The 20743-nt window shown below is 43.5% G+C and overlaps 1 protein-coding gene across 1 annotated transcript in view; it reads right to left on the bottom strand.

Moving 5' to 3' along the window:
• LOC311354486 (glutamate receptor 1-like) overlaps positions 1-20743 on the bottom strand; it is a gene marked incomplete at both ends in the record, with an annotated part of 54481 nt that overhangs the window by 8115 nt on the left and 25623 nt on the right. The window contains 12 exons of the mRNA XM_084474281.1: positions 2772-3019; positions 4018-4216; positions 11657-11810; positions 12208-12331; positions 13241-13456; positions 14449-14655; positions 15463-15573; positions 15890-15994; positions 17490-17657; positions 17850-18008; positions 18439-18492; positions 20464-20648. Coding sequence (XP_084330407.1) covers positions 2772-3019; positions 4018-4216; positions 11657-11810; positions 12208-12331; positions 13241-13456; positions 14449-14655; positions 15463-15573; positions 15890-15994; positions 17490-17657; positions 17850-18008; positions 18439-18492; positions 20464-20648 — 1930 coding nt within the window. The remainder of the gene's footprint in view (positions 1-2771; positions 3020-4017; positions 4217-11656; positions 11811-12207; positions 12332-13240; positions 13457-14448; positions 14656-15462; positions 15574-15889; positions 15995-17489; positions 17658-17849; positions 18009-18438; positions 18493-20463; positions 20649-20743) is intronic.

Below are 20743 nucleotides of genomic sequence, written 5' to 3'. Positions count from 1 at the left end.
TCTGTGGTTCACGGGCTTGTCTTAATTACCCCCATTTGAGTAACAACACATGAAATCTGTGTAAAAGTGAAAAGGGTGAAGAGAACAGAGTGAGGGAGGAGACGAACGCGGAGCTCCACTGTATGCTACTGTAGGCGGACGACAGACGGTGGGAGAGATTAGACAGCATCGCAGCAATGAGCGGAGTCAGGGACGTTAGCAACGTGGTGGATCAACAGACGAGGCCGGTTGGCACAAGGCAGACCAGACAGGCAAGCAGACAAACAGGCATGCAGCCAACGCAGACACGAGCAGACGTTTAAAGAAAACAGGCGACATACAGACAACAGGGGAACAGAAGTGTTGACGCCACACATGAATGAATTAAGAAATAAACGGAGGAAGGAAACAGAGACAGACAGACAGAGAGAAACATTAGGAGACCGACAGTTAAACAGACAGCACTGACAGACATTAATAGACATTATACAGTCTTGACGCTCGTCGCTGTATAGACAGACATTGAAAAGATTTTTGAAATTTCAAGATTTTTGAAATTTTGAAAAAAATCAAAGTTATGAGAAACATAAGGTGTTCAGGTTTGAAATCTGTATAAACGTCGTTCACCTCACTATTGATTAGAAAGTAAAAAAAAACACCTTTTTAATACTTTATAGTTATGCGTCGTCGGAGAGAATATGCAGATCTATAGACCAGGCCTGGGGCAGAACCTCAGGCACTCCCAGGCCATCGACAGCCCTCGGTGCTACTGTCTATTCATGTCTTCATTTATTTGCATATAGCCCTGAATTTCAAACGAGATTACCCATCACCGCTGCAAACGTCTAATCATCTCAGCATTAAAAGGCTTGTTTGTTGTGGAAACAGGCCAATTAATTATTGTACAAAATGCTAATGTTGAACTTTAATGCGTCAACTGGAGAGCAATGACATCACCAGCAGGGACGTCTTAGCTACATTTAATTTGGGATGTAGCTGAACCCAAAGAATAATGAGGTTGCAGTTCAGTCAAGAACGTAGAGCTCAGAAGCACTACGTATACTATGATAAAAATATCCAATAAAAGTGTAAATATACTAGCCAATAGGGGTTTGGCATTGGGTTGGTTTCAGACAATAAATTATATAATATTATTTATATATATACAGTATATCTATAACTATATTATATTATATAATAATCCATCATGCAAATCATCGGCAAATTACTGCGTCAATAATCCGGTTGTGAAAACAACTGTATGGGTTGATAGAACTGGTGCAACCTTTGTATCAACGAAGAATACATCAAATCCCATTACACAGACCTGGAGGACGTGTTTATGCAGAATAATAACAGCCTGTTGACGTGTGTATGTCCATTATCCATGATTTGATCTGAATCCCATGGCATGAATCAAAGTTTGCAGCTTATCATACAACTTTGTGACACCTAACTGGTGTGTGGCTCACACTGAATCCCTGGGAGAGTCCAGAAACCTGATATAAAGCATGGATTTAGATAACCGCCATAGAAATGCAAGTAGGCTTTCTTTAAATATTGTAGAGAAATTACAGTAATCAAGGTTCAGGGAACTGAGATTGGAAATTATTAAATGTTGAAATATACTAAGGATATATTTGTGACCATGCAGGTGTTATTTGTGTATTACTCATTACTTATTAATCAAACAGAAACGGAGTAGCCACTTGAACATGTGTGGGAGAAATAAAATCTAAGCTAAGATGGAAAAAACAAAAAGTGTTACAAAGCGATGCGACTGCTTCCAAATGAAACATGGAATGCACCCGTGAACATGCTGCAGCATAGCAGAAGATACACAGGCTCTACAAATTGGAAATGTCAAACCTATTTTTGTGTTATGCAAAGAAAGAGCATATTGTTTTTGCTGCTTTGCTATTTGTTCTCTTTTCGGTTTGATTTATCTTCTGATTGAATCCATCCCAGCGTGACTTAATTTATTACGGGGCTATCCAGTGAAACCACATGGACCATTCTAAATGTTTTCCCAATCAGCCTGTAAAATACCACACCTTTGATCTTAAAGAAGGACTTCATTTTGCATTAAAATGGTTGAACAAATGAATGACTCAATGAATAAATGAGTGAATGACAAACAAAACGATGTCAAAGAAGCAAACCTCATGCATGTTTTAAATCAAAAATAATTCTGCTTCCACAGCATTAAACTTGAGCCCCTAATCTAACAGACACATGATATCATAAACAGAAACCCAGAGAAAGAATGACATCAGCACTAAACCACCTACAGGCTTAAAGACACGTGTCAGCAGACGCTGTGTTCGATTTGGCTCCCTTGTTCCCTCATTCCCTATTCCCTACATAGGGAACCCTATACAGTATCTGATTCTATTTAGAGGATAAGTATAGGGGGCATTTGGACACTAATTATGCAACAGATTCCATCTGCGTGATGCGTATTGGTCACGCAAACAAGCGCATCCCGTATGTGATGGACCATCTCTACTGGATGAATCACATGACAATGAATCCGATATGCATCATGAGATGAAGTGAGGAAATAATTGTGCATCAGTTGGACACTTATTTTACGGTTCCACACGGTGATGAAGAAGTGCACTATACCAGGAACCCAGATTTGTACACAAGCAATGCAGACAACACTACTGTACAAAAAGGTGACAGCCTCATTGGACGACTATACAGGGCACCAAATGGACCAATCGGAACACAGCCAGAGGGTCAAGTGAGTCGACAGGGTTCATAACGAGCGGTGAATCGAGGCGTACCTGAGAGGGGATCCTTTGGGCGTGGCCACGCCGTAGCCCTTGGAGTCCAAGTTGCCGCCCACCTTCATGGTGTCGCAGGGCTTCCTCTGCTCGATGTACTCGTTCATGGAGGACTCCAGCAGGTAGGCGTACTTGCCCTTGGACTTGCGCACGCGCGTCACGCCCTCGTTGGTGCTCTTGACGAACACAGAGGGGTCAGCGCTCTTCATGAACGACCACATCTTCTCGAACACCGCGATCTTGGACCTCTGTGCGCACCGGGGAAGAGGGAGAGACTCTGTAAAGAGCGACTCTTGTGGTGCACTTTCAGTTCTTTGTAGGATGTCAACAAAGGAATACTGCAGAACTGATTGACATTTGCATTTATTTATTGATTTGTTTGTTGTAGTTGATCACTTTCAGCTTGCAAAGACAATGTTCAAATTACAAAAAGTCTGATTTTTATTTGCATGCTCTTGATTTGGCTATTTCATTGAAAGCTGCTCAATGCAGACCTACCAACCCCCCGTTTGAGTTTTGTCATAATTTTACATTACCTCCATAGATTCAAAGCCTTGTGTCTAAATTGGATCGCAGGTGGGTTGAAAGCCACTGACTTCCTCCACACAGAACTTACTTCTAATGTTGTAGTTTTGCTTGCTGAAGTTTTTCAAATACAAATTGGTTTAACCAATTTAACTGTTTCAGAAGCAAGATGGTAATTCAATGTCTGCAAATCAATAGCCCTATTTTGAAATGTTTTGAAAAAGATTTGCTGGAATGGGACATAGAATATTTGTATATGTAACATAGATATTTCTCCTCAGGGCAAAGACTATTCAGTGTAAAATGTTTGACAGCTATAACAATTGCTGGGTTAAAATTGGGAGATCAAATTATATATTTATAGGCTGTAAAATATAAAAATAAACAAGTGCTGTCAATTAGATGAATGCCATATATTGGATTAAATCAATAAATGTAATATGCTATTATTTTTACTATTAATTCTTATAGTAAAAAAAAACAATCAAATCAAAAATACTGTAATTTTTTAACCAACAAAAGGCTTTGATTAGTATAAAGCAAGATACCGGAATTCTTTTTTTCAGAGTAATTTTCCAGGATTTCATCGGCAGCATCTTACTGTGAGGGACCCTCCAGACTGTCAAGGCTACAGGCGGTTTGTTGCGATGCGGTCAAAGTACGTCAAAACCTCCTGTAGCCTCGTATCTGGCTAGAGCTGGACGGTGGTTTTCTCTCTCACCCTGAAGAACTCCTTGGTGGAGCCTCCTTCCAGCGTCCCGTAGGCGATCTCCGTCTGCTTGGCCAGGTCCTCGGCGCTCTCGATGGGCGACACCATCCTCTCCACGGTGAGGAAGGCCGCCAGGTTGGCCGTGTAGGAGGAGATGATGATGAGGGTGAAGAACCACCACACCCCCCCAACGATGCGGCCCGATAGAGACCTGCATGGGGAGGCGAGGTGAGAGGGGGAGGCGGCAATGTGAACGTCAGGGAGGGCGATGGCGGCAACGTGAACGTTTGAGGATCTACGTTCAGTGATTTGTCTGGCATACAGCGTTTGTCATTTTAAATATATATACACATATTGTTTGTGGTAATCTCACTTTGGCCATTTTGAATTGCTGTAGATACAAATACGGGATATAAGAAGACATTTAAAGTAAAACCAAACCAAACCAAACTTATTTTAGATTAATCAAACATTATGTCTACTCCCCCCAAATCGGATCACAGTGAGTAGAGACAGCAAAAGCCTGGACATCAATATACCACCCCCCCCCCCCCTAAATGGAAACAGAAGCATCAGAGATCATCAAGAATGCAGTTCTTTAAGTGTTATAGTGGGACAGGTCTCAAAAAGTTTTTTTTTGTCTTCCTTAAATTGACCTGAACAGAGGCAGTCCCCCCCCCCCCCCCCCCCCGACACACACACACACAAAGTGAACCCACACCATCAACAAGCCGCGGCCCCGTCCACACAGAGCTCATTTTTTGGTGAAACGGCGTTAAGTCTCGTGGGTTTGGGCGACCATCCAGACGGACCCGGCGGATCCGGTGCCTGAAAACACACTTTTCTGAAACCACCTCCGAGGGCGGATTCAGATAAAAACGGACCTGTGCGGTTTCGTGTTAGGATTCGTGTGGACGCCTGAAACGCAAACGATGACGTCATCGCCCCCCCCCCCCCACCAGCTGGGGACGTGAGAGTTGCGTTGATTTTGAAAATTTATTTATTTGATTTGTATTATTTTTTTTCCCTTGGTAAATTTAATTACTAACTGTACATTAAAAAGTATTTCTGCTCAATCTAAAAGGTTTAACAACTGCTTTCTCCTCCTCGACTGTATGTTTGTATACAGCGCGCATCAAGGGCTTGATGTGCGCAGGTTTGATGCGCTCCACTTTTTTTGTGTGGAGAACCAGCGCCACACAGTTGCCTTGAATATGTACTACAGCGTTTCTACAGCTAGATGCATTTTCGAGTCCGTCTTTACGGAGATATTCCTGAAACGCATCAAAGGAAAACAAATCGTTTTCGCCCGTGTGGACGGGGCCTGAGATGAGTGCCACATACAGAACAACATGGCTCTGACATTCGGAGAGATGTTTCTCCCGTGGTGTCGCTCCGCATCTTGATTAGTATGCAGCATCCACACAAGAATCCTGTGTGCCCCTAGTAAACAAAGATGAAAGTAGAGCTGAAGTACGACCAAGAAAGAGGGGAGAGGAGCTGAGAAAAAGGCGAGTGGACGAGGAATCAGCAGAGGGATAAAAGTCAGTCAAGCGATAGAGGGTACAAGGGAAGAGGAGTTACCTGGATGTGTAGCACGTGTGTCAACAGTGCGTCTCGGATTAGCGCGACTGGGTTTGAGTGTGACCACAACACGGATTCCGTCCTGAGTTTCAGGGAGATCCGACATGATCTGGACAGATGTCAGCACAGCAGTTCCAAGGGAGAACGTCGTGACACAAGAGGTGTACACGTTTGGTGGCTCCATGATGGAGGATCAAATGAGGATGTTTGATGAAGAACACAATGTTGTATCACAGACAACATAAGTATTGAGATTTCACTTGGCCCAGGTAAGGGCCTCCTTGAATGAGGAAGAAGAAATAAGAATCCTGTCAATCTCTGCATCTCAAACATTGACATGCAGTTATAAAAATAATCCAGTGTGTCACAATGTAACAATTTTAAAATAGCATTGACACATTGCTCTAATTTTCTCAACGATCAGATCTCTCTCTATTCCGAGTTACACTCTTAATGTGATCTGCTGCGATCAAGGCTTTATCAAATACCTGGCCCCTGATTCAGTAGTCACTGTCTCACACAGCATGAGAGAGAGAGTGAGTCAGCCAGACAGAGAAAGTGTCTCTCGCTAGACCACAAACGTGGGGCTGGCCATCGATGACCTCAATCTGACTGCACCCTACCTCAACTGGCATTAACATCTCAACATGCGTGTTGAAGCAATTGCTCAATCTGCATGCAACTCATTTTTTCCACATCATGGTTATGTTTCCATAGCATCTCATCTCAAACAATATACGCAACGTCTGCATCCATTTGGGCTCACTCCAGGCGAGCTTGTTAGGTTGAAATGTTGGTTAATAATTGAAGAAACGTTGTGGGATTTTCCACTTTTCAAAACAATTGCATTGAAAAACCCCATCTCATGCAATATTCAAACACTTATCCCCTTGAATGAATTGAGCAGCGCTTTGTCGCAAATTCCATGACTGGTGCCCCAATGATTGCATACTTTTGGCTGACAAATTCACCTGGTAATGGGGTCAGACTGTCACATGTGGTTGCGTAAGCACACATCGGAACCACATCTAGCTGTGCACTTTGCGTGCTTATATTCGCATTGTGTTTTGAGAGCGTGCGGCTGTTCAGTTGTACAGATGCTATGACAATGGAAAGAGAAAACACAGACGCTACTAAGCAAACGTGTGAATGTGTGCACATATGCGTGTAAACACAAACAAAATACTTACAGTACACACTGATAAACAATCGCTCCCTGATAAACATGCGTTCACACCTGATCTGTTTGGTTCATTTTAATTGAACCCTGGAGCATTTCCAAAAATAACACGATTCGTTTGGGGGTGGTGTAACCGCTCAATCGGTCAAACAATAGATTCAACTGCAATCGTCTCAGCAAAATGAAGAAACACAACAACGACCACACAAAGTGGTTCATCCATTATCATGTCTGCAATAAGGAAGTGCTGGGATTTCCTCTCCAATTTTCAGACCAATAGTCGAGCAACATGTTAAATAATGTGACTTGTGTTTGCTTCACTGGACAAAGTTCCAGTCTGAACCAAACCAAACCAAATAAAAATGAAGCAAAGAGAGAGAGAGACTGTTAAACATGTCCCAACATACAAAGTGGCAGGGTCACCTCTATACAATGAGCACCCTATGGCATTGCCCAGTTTGAGGATCTGCTTTGGTGCTCTGTGTGTCCCTGTGTAATGATATTCAAATGGAAGGAGTGCTGATAGTTGTAGATCTAGTTCAGACCATTGCTTGTTCTATTTATCCATGGAGATAATGGTTGAATGAGGCAAAGGCAGGTCTGTAGCTGATCACTTGAGATTACCATCCACTCTGCACTATTAACATATTCACAAATGTGTGTGTGTGTGTGTGTGTGTGTGCGTGTGCGTGTGCGTGTGCGTGCGTGTGAGAGCAACATCTCTTTTGAACAGACACTGTGTGTGTCTGTGTGTGTATGTGTAAGCCTGACAGTGTGCTTTCCAAACACAATCATGAACCATTGTGTGCATGAGGGTCTGTGGAGGCCATTGCTGCTGAAACAGTTGTGCAGTGCTATGGAAACAATCTTGCGAAAAAAAATGGTTACACAGAAAGCACACGTCTTTACAAGGAAGTATCCGCAATTTAGGCTCAATCATTTCAATTGATAGGATCAGTTCACGTAACAGGGTAAGGCGATAATGTAACAAAATGTCAGCACACACGATCAGCTCTTGTAGCCCTTCTACACCCAGAATTAAGTCTCTGGACTCACACATCTTTTCCAGAGCTGACCAGACAGCAGCTGTCAGAACGCCTAAGGGATGGGTGCCTAAATATATACACCCATGCATATGTGTATAGAAGTGTGTGCGTGTTTCAGATATGTATGCAATGATGAATGCATGTATATACGCTTGTGTGTGTGTGTGTGTGTCTGTGTGTGCGTGCGTGCGTGTGCATGCACATCTGTGAGCCTCAAGGTTTTTTCCTAGATACATACAGCGTATATTTCTATAAATATGAATATACTGTATATACATATGGTTCAAGTGTCTCTATATATTCTTGGGGTTTGATATACCTGAGAGTGGAGAATTCTGGATATTGTCGATATCACACACTATTGTTCCCTTTTTAGTTTCTGAATACAGACAGAGTTATGGAAGGAAAAAGGCTTGCGTGAATGAAGGGGGAGAGACAGAGAGACACCAAAGAGAGAAAGAGAGCGAGGGCGAACGCTAGCGAGGGTGAGAGAGAGAGAGAGAGAGTAGGAGTGAGAGATAAGTGTGAGCCTTGCAGAACAACAAACCCAAGGATGATGACAGAGGGGGACACAATATGAGAGAGGGAAAGATAGTGGCAGAAAGAGAAAGAGAAAGAGAGAGAGAGAGGGTACAGTGTGTACAGACAACAAACAAATTGTGAGGGGGAAGGAGAAAGGGGAACCAGATATATGGAGGTCGGCACGGTCAAAAGAAGGACCCATATTGCATCCTGCTGAGGCACCCGTAATTACCGCACTGTTACTACCCAGCTGCAAAGTTAGTCACTGAACCAAAATATCACAGGCCATCTCACACCAATATTTACACCCACACATACACAATTATGCTCACACATGTATATATATATATACATATATACATATATATATATACATATATACATATACATACACACATATATGTATATGATATAATATCTATATCCTATACATCTCTCTCTGTCTCTCTCTATATCATATATATAGAGAGAGAGTGTGTGAGAGAATGTGAGAGAAAGAGAGAAAGAGATGAAGAGGAAATGAGAAGAGAAGAAGAGGGATGAGAACAGAACAGAAGAGCAAAAAAAGGAGGAGAGCAGAGAGAGATAGGAGAAAGGATGGAGGTGTACACCGTAGCGAGGGAGTGTTAGACTGCTTCCGTCCATCGGTGAATCACTCTCATTTTGGCAATCTCTCCTCTGGCGGAGACACGCCAAGAACAGCTGCTGGGGGACAAATTAGCCCCGCTCATATGTTCCCAAAATTACACCCCTAAACACACACACGCACGCACGCATGCATGACGCACACACACAAACACACCCACGTATGCATGCACCCAGGCACATACACACATGTGTGCGTCATGCCTGCGTCTGCGTGCTTTGTATGTGTGTATGAGTGCGTGAGCGTGTGCTCGTATGTGTGTGTGTGTGTGTGTGTGGGTGCATGCGTGTGTGTGTGTATGTGCTGTGTGTGTACATGTATGTTTGCTTCAATAGTTTTGAGTGTCCTTTTGTATACAAAGAGACGCTCAAATTACTGAAGCAAAATGCTCCCCTGCCTCAGACAAATGTTAGAGATCAAGCCAATCATCTCTTGGGATTCAATCCCCAACCGCCTCACTGCTGCACTCCCTGTTACATCGACAACCCCGCCCCCCCCCCCACACACACACACACACACACACAGACACATGCTCTCACAACCACACATGGGCTCTCTTTCTCACACACACACGCACACACACACACAATTAAACATTCACGATAGCGGCCAACAATCATAGCCTTAAACTCACCCCATACATGAATACACAAGGGCCTCATCTCTCTGGCTGTGACAGCTCACTGGTGTGTTGAGCAGCGGCTGCCCCAGCTATAGCCTCTGACACGAGGATCTCTGGGGACCTTGGAGGCTTTGAGAGGAAACTTTTGATCTAGGCTAGTGGCAGACTAATGACACGCTTATGTAGCCCACGACGCCAGTGGCAGTGCTGTACTGCCGCCTTTTAAAGGCGTGTATAAAGCACAGACTGAAGGACTACTGCATTAATACAGGAGCACATACCTCCACCCCCCACCTCATCATTTATCCCCTAAGAAATCAGTTCCTTTTTGAACCTTCTTGTAATACATTCTTGGATTGAAACGACAGACCACAGAATTGAAACTGCTGTCCGAAAGTCAGCCACAGAAAACGTGCTAGAAGAAAAGAAGATTGTGTGACGTGTGGACACCTCTCTTTTGGACATCTGTGGCTAGTTTTGTGCGGTACAAAATCTAGAAGACACAAAACCTAGACATTATGTGACTATGTGCCCGTATTGCTTTCTGCACTTTTTCATATCTGATCATGACCCAATAGTGTTTTTAATGGGAGGACATTTTATTTGTGCAGAAAATACATGTGAAAATAAGTAATCAATATACGCTCATATGTCTATGTTTATCAAATGTTGTGTTGAATGTGTAGGAAATAAGGGATTAGGACATTAACAGATGTGCATTTTGTAAGGCAATCCTACTGCCAAATTTAAAAAAGAATGTGAAGCTTTCTCAGCAAAAAGGGTTTGCTTTGAACTGTAAAATGTATTGGTATGGCTCCCTTTTTTGTAACCACTCTGAAAAACATTTGCAATATTTGGTTGAGAATGAAAAAAAGTTGATTAATTCCTCAAACAATTAACAAAAATAATACATCCAGTTGGGCAGTTTTAAGAACCATTTGCATTGTTTCTCTTTGGCCTTGTGAATGTAGAGAGAGACAAAGCTATTCTGTCAGGACTGTACTATCAGGACTGTACTATCAGGACTATACTATCAGGACTGTACTATCAGGACTGTACTATCAGGACTATACTATCAGGACTGTACTATCAGGACTGTACTATCAGGACTGTACTATCAGGACTATACTATCAGGACTATACTATCAGGACTATACTATCAGGACTGTACTATCAGGACTACTATCAGGACTGCACTATCAGGACTATACTATCAGGACTGTACTATCAGGACTATACTATCAGGACTATACTATCAGGACTGTACTATCAGGACTACTATCAGGACTGCACTATCAGGACTATACTATCAGGACTGTACTATCAGGACTATACTATCAGGACTATACTATCAGGACTATACTATCAGGACTATACTACCAGGACTATACTACCAGGACTATACTACCAGGACTATACTATCAGGACTATACTATCAGGACTATACTATCAGGACTATACTATCAGGACTATACTATCAGGACTGTACTATCAGGACTACTATCAGGACTGCACTATCAGGACTGTACTACCAGGACTATACTATCAGGACTGTACTATCAGGACTATACTATAAGTATGGCTCCTGATAGTATAGCTCTTATCAGGCACTATACTATCAAGACTAAACTATCAGGACTAAATAATTAGAAGATATACTACCATGGCACTACTGTCAAGAGGTATATTATCAGGACTAAAGAATCAGGAGCTATAGTATCAAGGTGCTTCTTACCAAAGCGGTTTTGCACGCTCCCACTGAGGGCAGGGTTTCTCAATTCAACGTGGAAGACTTACAAAGTGTAAGAGTGTAAGAGTTACAGAGTGTTTCATACAACAAAGGAGATGCAACCTTGACCCTGACTCCGCCTTTAAAAAAATGCTTTCAAGTTTGTTCATTCTCTTGCAATAAGTGGAGAAAAAGGTGTGTGGCATCAATGCTTAATCAGCAGGTGACTGGGACAAAATATAATCCAAAAAGCATCCAAGTCATCTAATGCAAACCGATGTACAGGGGCTGTTGAGGTTTGGTTCCCTAATGCCAGTGGTACCTGGGAGAGATGTCACAGCCCTGCTGCATGAACGCCCCCAGGGAGAACCAGAGAGAGTTGAAGATCCCAAACTCATTGGTGTATTCTGGGGAGTCCTTCTCCTTTTGCTGGTTCTGCCCATTGGTCTGGGGCTGTGCCTGGGACTGGGAGTAGCCTATGAGAGGGAAGGAGAATAGCTGGGTCAGACAATCCCTAACAGTACCAACAAGTGCACATAGACAACAGGAACAGTAGAAGAAGAAATCATTTTATTGTTGAAAATAACTGCTAATAAGTAGCTTAAAAAATGATCACCTAATTTAAAGACCTATTTATTTTGTTACGTAAATCACAGTAGTTAGACACAAAGAATATTTGCTCCGATAGTATCTATATGTATGTATGCAACATATGTCATGCTAGCAGTCATTCACAGAATATTAATAAACACATTCAATAAGAAATAAATTGCCATTCTTTACATAATTTGACATACTTTTTGACAACTGTGCATCGTGTGTGGTGGCCATGAGGCCTTAGTGTGATGGATCAATAAGTGATCCGATGTGTACCATGGCCGTGTTCTGAGGAGGAGGCGTTAGTGGCCCGGCGGGAAGAGGGGCTGGCTCCAGCTTGCTGCTCATCTTCATCCTCTTCGTCTTCGCCCTTCCACTCGTACGGACTGAAGCGACTGACCTGTCAGACAGTTACGAGGGAGGTCACCGCGGAGGCCATCAGAGAGGATCGCCTATTTACGATAACGGCAGGATCAGAATGAACCTGGTCAGGACATCAAATGGAAATAATGTTTGGAATCTATTTGAAAGTGCTATTCATTGTGCTATTCATTTCGGCCGTAATGGAATTTCCTTTCTCCTTCTTTTGACTTTCATCCAGACAAATCTGAATTATAAATCAATAATACATAAAATATAACCTAACAGTTCTGTAGGTATGGTTTAGAGTTATTAATCAAGAATAATTTGTTTCAAAATGGCCTAGCCACCTGTGAGCTATTAGTCCAGTTGACGGTGGCTGCCTCTGTCTCAGATAATTAAGATGTTATACTGCTCCCGGCTTATTTTTGATTGATCAGGGCAACTCTTCCCTGATTGGTAAAGGAAACCATCTTGCCTGTCAATCACAGGTACGTGAAATGCAACACTCAATGGTGGAGAAACATAGGTAGGAAGAGAAGGGAGGGAACATTGTGTTGGGTGTTTAGTTTCACATTCTTGGTCTCTTTTTTCTGTGCTCTCTCTCTTTACAACTCTCAAATCTCACCCACAGCTCCTTTAAGGATTGTTCCTGTGGAAATGATTGAACCTTTACTAGAGAACTACAGATGAAAAGTAGTCTCTTTGGCTAACTCTGGCATGTTTACAGTAATGTAATCAAATTGCACTGTCCCTGTCAAATACAGTTTAAAAAAATTGACCCACTCTTTTCTGAAACAATCACAGATACACACGTACAAACACACACACACACACACACACGGGCTGGGCGATATGGCCTAAAAAATTATTATAAAAAAAAAAAAAAAAATTTCACAAAAAATCAGATATCCGATTTAAATCGATTTCGATTTACACACACACACACCAGGAACAGCACCACGCTGACACCGATGTAGGCAAACACGATGCACATCCAGATCTCGTAGGCCAGCGGGTCCAGGAAAGAGAAGACCCCTGGCTTGGACTTTGTGGGCTTCTTGATCATGATGGAGATACCAAGGGACATGAAGGGCTTGGTAAAATCTATCATCTCCTCGCGCACCAGGGTGATGGTCAGGGGAGCCACCGCCACATCGGCTTTCTGCGGAGGGTCGAGAGAGGTTGGGATAGACACATGCAGAGGAAGGGGAGAGAGAGAGAGAGAGAGAGAGAGAGAGAGAGAGAGAGAGAGAGAGAGAGAGAGAGAGAGAGAGAAATAATGAAAGCAGACAAATAAATACATGCATGAATAAATGAATAAACTAGATATGCAACAGAGAGAAATTGTTACAAGTGTGTGAGTTCAATCACTTTAGAGTGTTTTTAAACGTCATATTCAATTGAGAGTCAGTTCTTTCATAGCCAGCTGTCACGTCTTCGTCCTCAGAGTCTTCAAGGGAAGCGTGTGTTAGATCCCAGTGCTACCCAGGGGCAAAACAGGTCCTAAGAGTGTTCAACTCACAGTGTAACCCAGGGACTAGAGCGCAAAGACGTTATACACTTACACTTCCCTCCAGTAGAATACAACCCAGCTTCTCTCCCTCCCCCTCTTCCTCCCTCTCCCTCTCTGTCTCTCTCTCTCTCTCACTCTCGTCATCTTCCTATCTCTTTATCTCTCTTTCATCTCCCCATCCATCTCTCTTTCATCTATCTATCAACACATCTGTTGCCTGTCTGTCTCTAACAAAGTAGCATGATTACTTACAGTCCCATCCCCTCCCTTTTTGTTCTCGTCTCCCGCTCCATCCATCCCTCCATACTCCTCCTCCCAGGAGACACGTCTCTGTCCCTGCTCTCATGTTGACTCATTTCGCGACTCTTACTAGCAACCGTAATCTATTCATAACCCGGACGGTGACAAGCCTCGTACAAGCCCCAAGGACAATAGCACCACTACCACCATCACCAGCAACACACTCCTCACGGGACTACATCCTCGAGTACGTGTCTTTCATTATTCTCACCCCTGTAGCCCCCCTTTCAGGGGGGGAACTCTCAAAATAAATGGCATCCATAACAACTCCACAGACAGTATTTTTGTTGTTGTAGTTGTTGTTGTTGTTTTTGTAGTGGTTTGTGGACGTGTTTGCGTACCCCGTACACCAGCTCCCCCACCATGCCGTTCCATATCTTGCTTTCGACGTCCCTGGAGCCGTACTTGCCGTCGCCCACCAGCTCCAGGCGGTAGTTGAAGCCCACGTGCTTGGCGATCTCGGAGGCCAGCTCCACGCAGTAGCCCTCGTAGCGGTCGTTGCCCACCAGCTGCTCGTGGTTTTTCTTCAGCATCACGTACGGAGGCTCCTGCAGTGGTGGGGGCGTGGTGGTGAATGGGAGGGTTGGATCAGTTGTGAGGGTTTGAGAGACGCCACGGTGCGACTCCATTTTGCTCCACCCACCGGAACATTTGTTTCCAGTTTTGGAAATGAAATGACGGATTATATGAGGAAAAATGAAACCCCCCCCTGCGCCCACAGAGCAATCAACCGTGAGATCTGTAGTTTCTATGTAAATTCCTTTGGCCACAAAAGCTATGAAGTGTAAGTTTGAACCATGATGGCAGTAAAATATATTTATATATATATGTGTATATACATATATACATAGCTCACATCACAGTTTTGCGGTCACGGTAGTAAAGCAGGTGATGACATAAATTCCTATTAAAAAAAAAATATATATATATATCAAAGAAAAAATATATAAGCTATTATAGGGTACTCCCCAAATAACGTAATCGTGGTGCTTCACCACCATTTAACATTTTAAAATAGGGCTGTAGAGACGAAGACATTTCATTTCTGAGACTGTCTAATTGGTTCAAACACGTGTTTTATTGGAATAACAATTAACAAAATAACAATTAAACACAGACCAAGACCTAAAATCTGCCGATTTTAGGTCTTGGTCTGTGTTTAATATACCGAGTGGTTATGGCTCTGTGATGAATTTAGGTCTCTACTGTAATATATATATATATATATATATATATATACATACAGTATATGTGCATATGTATGTATGTTTGCATGCATGTATGTATGTGTATACATATGTAAAGTGTGCACATGTAGCGCATGTGTGCAGGGCGGCTGGGCTCGTTGGACCTACCAGTATAGTAGTGACCACATAGGTTTTGTTCTGCAGACCGTAGAATTCCTCCACTACTGGGACGTAGACTACAGTGTTGACATAGCTCTCTCTCTCGTTCCAGTAACCGACCTGTGCACAACCAAACAACAATAACAATGCATGGCTCACACACTGCCTGCTAGTGAGGGGTCCAGAGAGTACAATGGGGGAGGTTATGGGTGCTCTCTCTCGGTGATTACCAGAGACCCCAGACTATGCTGTTTGTTTCAATAGCCTGATAGGTCAGATGCTGGTGAAAAGGATAAGAAAGCAGGTAAGGGTTAGGGTTAGGAACACAGACATTTGTGGCTCCGTCTTACTTGGATAAAATGTGGCATGGTTTGAACGGTGAGTCTGTTTTGGATTCTTTAATTCAGTGGGAATAGAATGTGACACCATGAGGTACCTTCATGGGTCCAGTGTGGCTGAGCTCCATAACGGTCAGGGTGAAGTTGGAACGATGCCCTCGCTCATCAAATTGGACATGGCCTGTGATGCCTTCCAGACGCACCTGTGACACATTCACAAGCTACAGTCACACACATGAAAGACACCCCTCCTGTGTGTGTGTGTGTGTGTGTGTGTGTGTGTGAGTGTGTGAGAGTGAGTGAGTGAGTGAGTGAGTGAGTGAGTGAGTGAGTGAGTGAGTGAGTGAGTGAGTGAGTGATTGTTTTGAGAACGATGTAAAAAAAACGATGCTGTGTGGATTTAATGAAAACCTATAGTTTATGCACATAATGTACATTTATATTGAATGTAGCTATTAAATTAAATACATATATGTACAGCAGAAGTACGGAGGTCTCCAAGAAGTTTGGTAGCGTTATAGGGGCAGTATAACTTGTTATCAAACCTAAAGGGCCATTCCCCCATCCCATTTCATAATAAATTCTGAAACTTGGTATCTGGGTATTTGACATGCTGCATCTTTATGCCTCAAGGACACATGGGATCTGTCGAGATTGATTTTGATGTACCTTGAAAGTTTTTAAATTCTTGACAGAAATCTAATAAACCCAAATGACCCAGAAATTATCCTTAAAATGGAAGTTTATGGCAGATTTATGATGAATGTAATTATGCAAATGAGCCATCATTGTTCAATCAATCACAAGTCTGCTTCAGAGAACTCCAGTGGGTACATAAAGGACGTCAGGTAACGTGGACATTTCGCGATGATAGCTAAAATAATTACGTCAGAGGGGTCAATGTCACATTACCACCGTTGCAGGTGCTCAACGAGCAGTTTTTTATAACAGAAGTCAATTGGGGAAAAAAAAGGTTTCAAAGTTGGTACACGTATAGAAATCGCGCTCTAACAGAGAGCAGAAGAGTGAGCGGCACGGCAACAAGAAGACCAGTGTGCAGAGGAAGTGGGACGGCATCAGCAGGCGGCACGCGGCAGGAGTGAGCAGGATACGTGACCAATACCCAGACCCCAATGGTCAGCACGCTGGCTTCATGGCAGCACTGTTATAATTACTGTTAGCAACATCACTCCTGTTATCTTCTTCAGAACTAGTAGAACACGTGCACAGTAGAACACACGCAAAAAACAGCATCTCTCCGTAGTCCTCGCTGGCGAAGCTCTCCGTCTTTGGAATGCCGCACCGATGTTTACTCTCGTACCTCTGCTCTTGTCAGATAACCTTCTCGGGTCGTTTTGATTAACCCGTATGTTTGTGCTTTCCATTGAAAGTGGGAAGTCACAGCCAACTGGACTGAATAATCGTGTCCCATCACGAGTGAGCAACAAGAGCAATAGAAATGGAAAAACAACAGAGTGGATAGAGTGGACAGCTATCTCGTTTGCCAACCTTATTTCTCACTCTGTGAAAAATCTTACATATGACACCTTTAATCATCTACAGATGAATCCATAATTCAAATAATTGTGAGTGACAGCACTAGGTGTGTGTGGTTGTGCGTGTGTGGTTGTGCATGTAGCTGTGTGTGTGTATTTGTGCGGCGTGCGTGCGTGCGTGCGTGCGTGCGTGCGCTCATACTTGTTGCAGAGCCCTCTGTATGTCGATCCCCTGGCCCCACGGAGCGGGGGGATTGGCCAGGCACTCCCCTGCGTTTCCCCGGCGGGAGATATCTATCCTCTGCTTCCGAAGATTCTGGAAGGCTGTCGCCATGGCGCTGACACCGTCATAGGTCAAAGCCCCTGTGTACTGACCAATCAGAGAGAGGTATGAACATGAGGGCCACTCTTATAGGATTTCTAATAGTAGGTTCATAATTACATCCTTTTAAATAACTCTGCCTGGGCCCTCACTGGGGAGGCGGCCACCCACAGCGCTCTGTGTGTGTGTGTGTGTGTGTGTGTGTGTGTGTGTGTGTGTGTGTGTTCAGGCTCCCCTCACCTTCAGCCGCCTGCGGTTCTGCTTGACGTCTTTGCTGTCGAAGTCGAGCCACTCCTGGTTGAGCTTCTCCACGGCCGGGTGGGAGGTGTTCACCAGCTGGAAGCCGGTCACGTTGGCCCCCAGCGACTGGAAGGCTGTGAAGTTCAGGTCCTGAAAGCCCTGTAACACACACACACACACACACACACACACACACACACACACACACACACACACACACACACACACACACACACACACACACACACACACACACACACACACACACACACACACACACATTAGAGGTTATCAGAAAGTGATATTGAGACCCCCTGGGAGTAAAGGACTTCTCTCACACACTCACACACGTGCGCTGATATCAAACCCACACACCCACACACACACACACATTAAACACTCATACACTTGACATTTGCTTCACAGGAAATTGTAATTTACAAACTCAGCAGGAGATCAAATATACTTAACTGCTTAGAAGACTCACACACACACACATTCACAAATGCACACACACACATTTATCCAAGCACATGCTAACACACACACACACACACACACACACACACACACACACACACACACTCACCAGATTGACGAGTATATAATGGTAGTTTTTCAGAGTCCTCTTCTGAGCTGCAATCTAACAGAGCGCGCAAGAGAGAGAGAGAGAGAGAGAGAGAGAGAGAGAGAGAGAGAGCAAGAAAGAGAGAGACAGAGAGGGTTGGAATGAAGCATGTGGCCGTTAAGTATTTGTCAGAGACCTGTAATGATGATGAAAACCAACCATTTACAAACGACTGCCTTGCTGCCTAACGCAGTGCCTGAGCATGTGTCTCTTTGTTTGAGGGTGTGTCATGGTGTGCGTATGTTGGTGTGTATGTGTGTGTGTATGTTGGTGTGTATGTGTGTGTCCTTCCAAACGCAAAATTAGTAGAAAGGCTTTCGTTCTCTTTGAGGAATTAATTGCTCGTCTTCCGTCTTCCATCGTAACCGTGACTAAAGAGAGAAAGGGAGGGAGAAAAAGAGAGGAAGAGAGTTCCTAAAATGGGTGAGGGAGGAAGCCTACGAGGAGGGAAAAGGGGTCTGGAAAATAAAAGATTGATTACAGCGAGAGAGCTGGGGTTTCTGTAGAGAAAGAGTCCATGGACAGTGGAGAGGAAATAAATTGTGGTTTGACTGGTGTGTATGAAAGGGAGAGAAGTTAAAAAAAAAAAAAAACGGCAATAAAGACGGAACAGCCTTTATGGGAAAGGATGGCTGGGATACAGGTACCTTCTAATATGGAGACGTCTGCTGGACAATTAGACAAGCTTGGCTGATCACAATGTAATTAACAAGAGAAAAAAATAACAGCCATACACTTCTATTCCTTTTGAATGGGAGTCAATTCCTCTGTTGCTCCATAGATGATTTTCAAATGCATTTACAAAATCCCTTATTTTGAGCCAGGTGATTAAATAAGCACATTAGAGATGCTGGAGCGATGCAGGATCTACAAACACAATGTTGTGTTTGTTGCCATCGCCCAGTCCGCATGTAAAAGGGCTCTATTGTATTCTCTGTCTGTGGAAGTCTTTGGAAAAGCTGGCCAAAGCAGTGGCTAGCAGTTCCCTCTGACACAGAGTCTCTAATAGACCGCTGCAGGAAGCCAGCCCGGCCGGGGGGTGGAAGGGGGTCATTGTGGGTGGGTTAGGGGGAACCAGGTGGTCCAAATCCTCTTTTCTCTATCCCAGTTTGCAGCAGCAGCAGCAGAGAGGGTTTGGGTTTCATGAGCCGATTGCCTGCTATCTGCCAATCTTATTTTATAATGCTGGATGCACAAGCTCACACAAGCAACACATAGCAAGTCGGCTTGAGGAAAACTTAATAAATATATAAAGGATATTAATTCCAAGACTTCATCTTCTGTGCGCCTATCTACTTGAGACAGAAGAATGTTGGAGTTGATAGACGTCTAAGACCGGATTATTTAAAAAATAGCCAACCAAAGTCTGCTCAAAGGGATTGTTTAAGACTACTTTGTCTACCATAAGACTACAAACGGATATCAGAACGCTTCCCATACCAAAACCTTCTAGTTTTCCTGGTCACGGTCAAAATAAATTGAATTCATATCATCATCATCATCATCATCACCAACTTCATCATCCCAGCCACCATCGCCATCCTCAACATCCTCATCAACAATACCCTCATCTTCATCACCTTCATCATCCCCCACCAGTGTGAGCGTGTGATGCCTACACGGTGGTGGTAAGGGCTGAACGATTCAATTAATTAATCAAGATGTCGGTTATAAAAAGGGTTAAAATAATGTTTAACCCTTTTTTTGGGGGGTTGGGATTTGTTACTTTTACTGACTGGAGATCATTAAGATTCGTATTTATTTCTCTTTTTACAATTCCATAATTAAATACAGATGTTATAACATAAATTCATGCATCAATTCATCTCAACACATGAGATTCCAATGTTGTTTTGGTCATACTATACAATGATTTATTGCTTGTTTAGTGAATAATACAGAACATGAGGAACTTTAAAAAGAAAATTTGAAATGATCGCAATTCGATCATTTCCCCAGATGGCTGAGCCCTGGCGGTGGTCCTACCAGGTTGAGGATGGAGTTGAGTCTGTCCAGCTCACAGTGGAGCACCACGTGGTAGTCCTTCTTGTACTCCAGGTCCTGCAGCAGCTTGATGAAGGCCACCTCCGTCAGCGTGTCCAGGTTCACCGAGGTCACCTGCCAGCTGCGCTCCGCCGCAGTGTCCAAGATCCTCTGGAGGACAGACAGACCTGGGAGGCAGACGGACAGACAGACAGACAGGATGGATGGAAAAGGCGTGCGGCACAACATGGGATGGAGAGAGGGAGACGGAGAGATGGACAGG

The sequence above is a fragment of the Micromesistius poutassou genome (genome assembly GCF_964030765.1).
Source record: "Micromesistius poutassou genome assembly, chromosome: 10".
NCBI lineage: Eukaryota > Metazoa > Chordata > Actinopteri > Gadiformes > Gadidae > Micromesistius > Micromesistius poutassou.
Note: the sequence above shows the minus strand (reverse complement) of the source record. Positions and strands in the feature narration are given on the sequence as shown.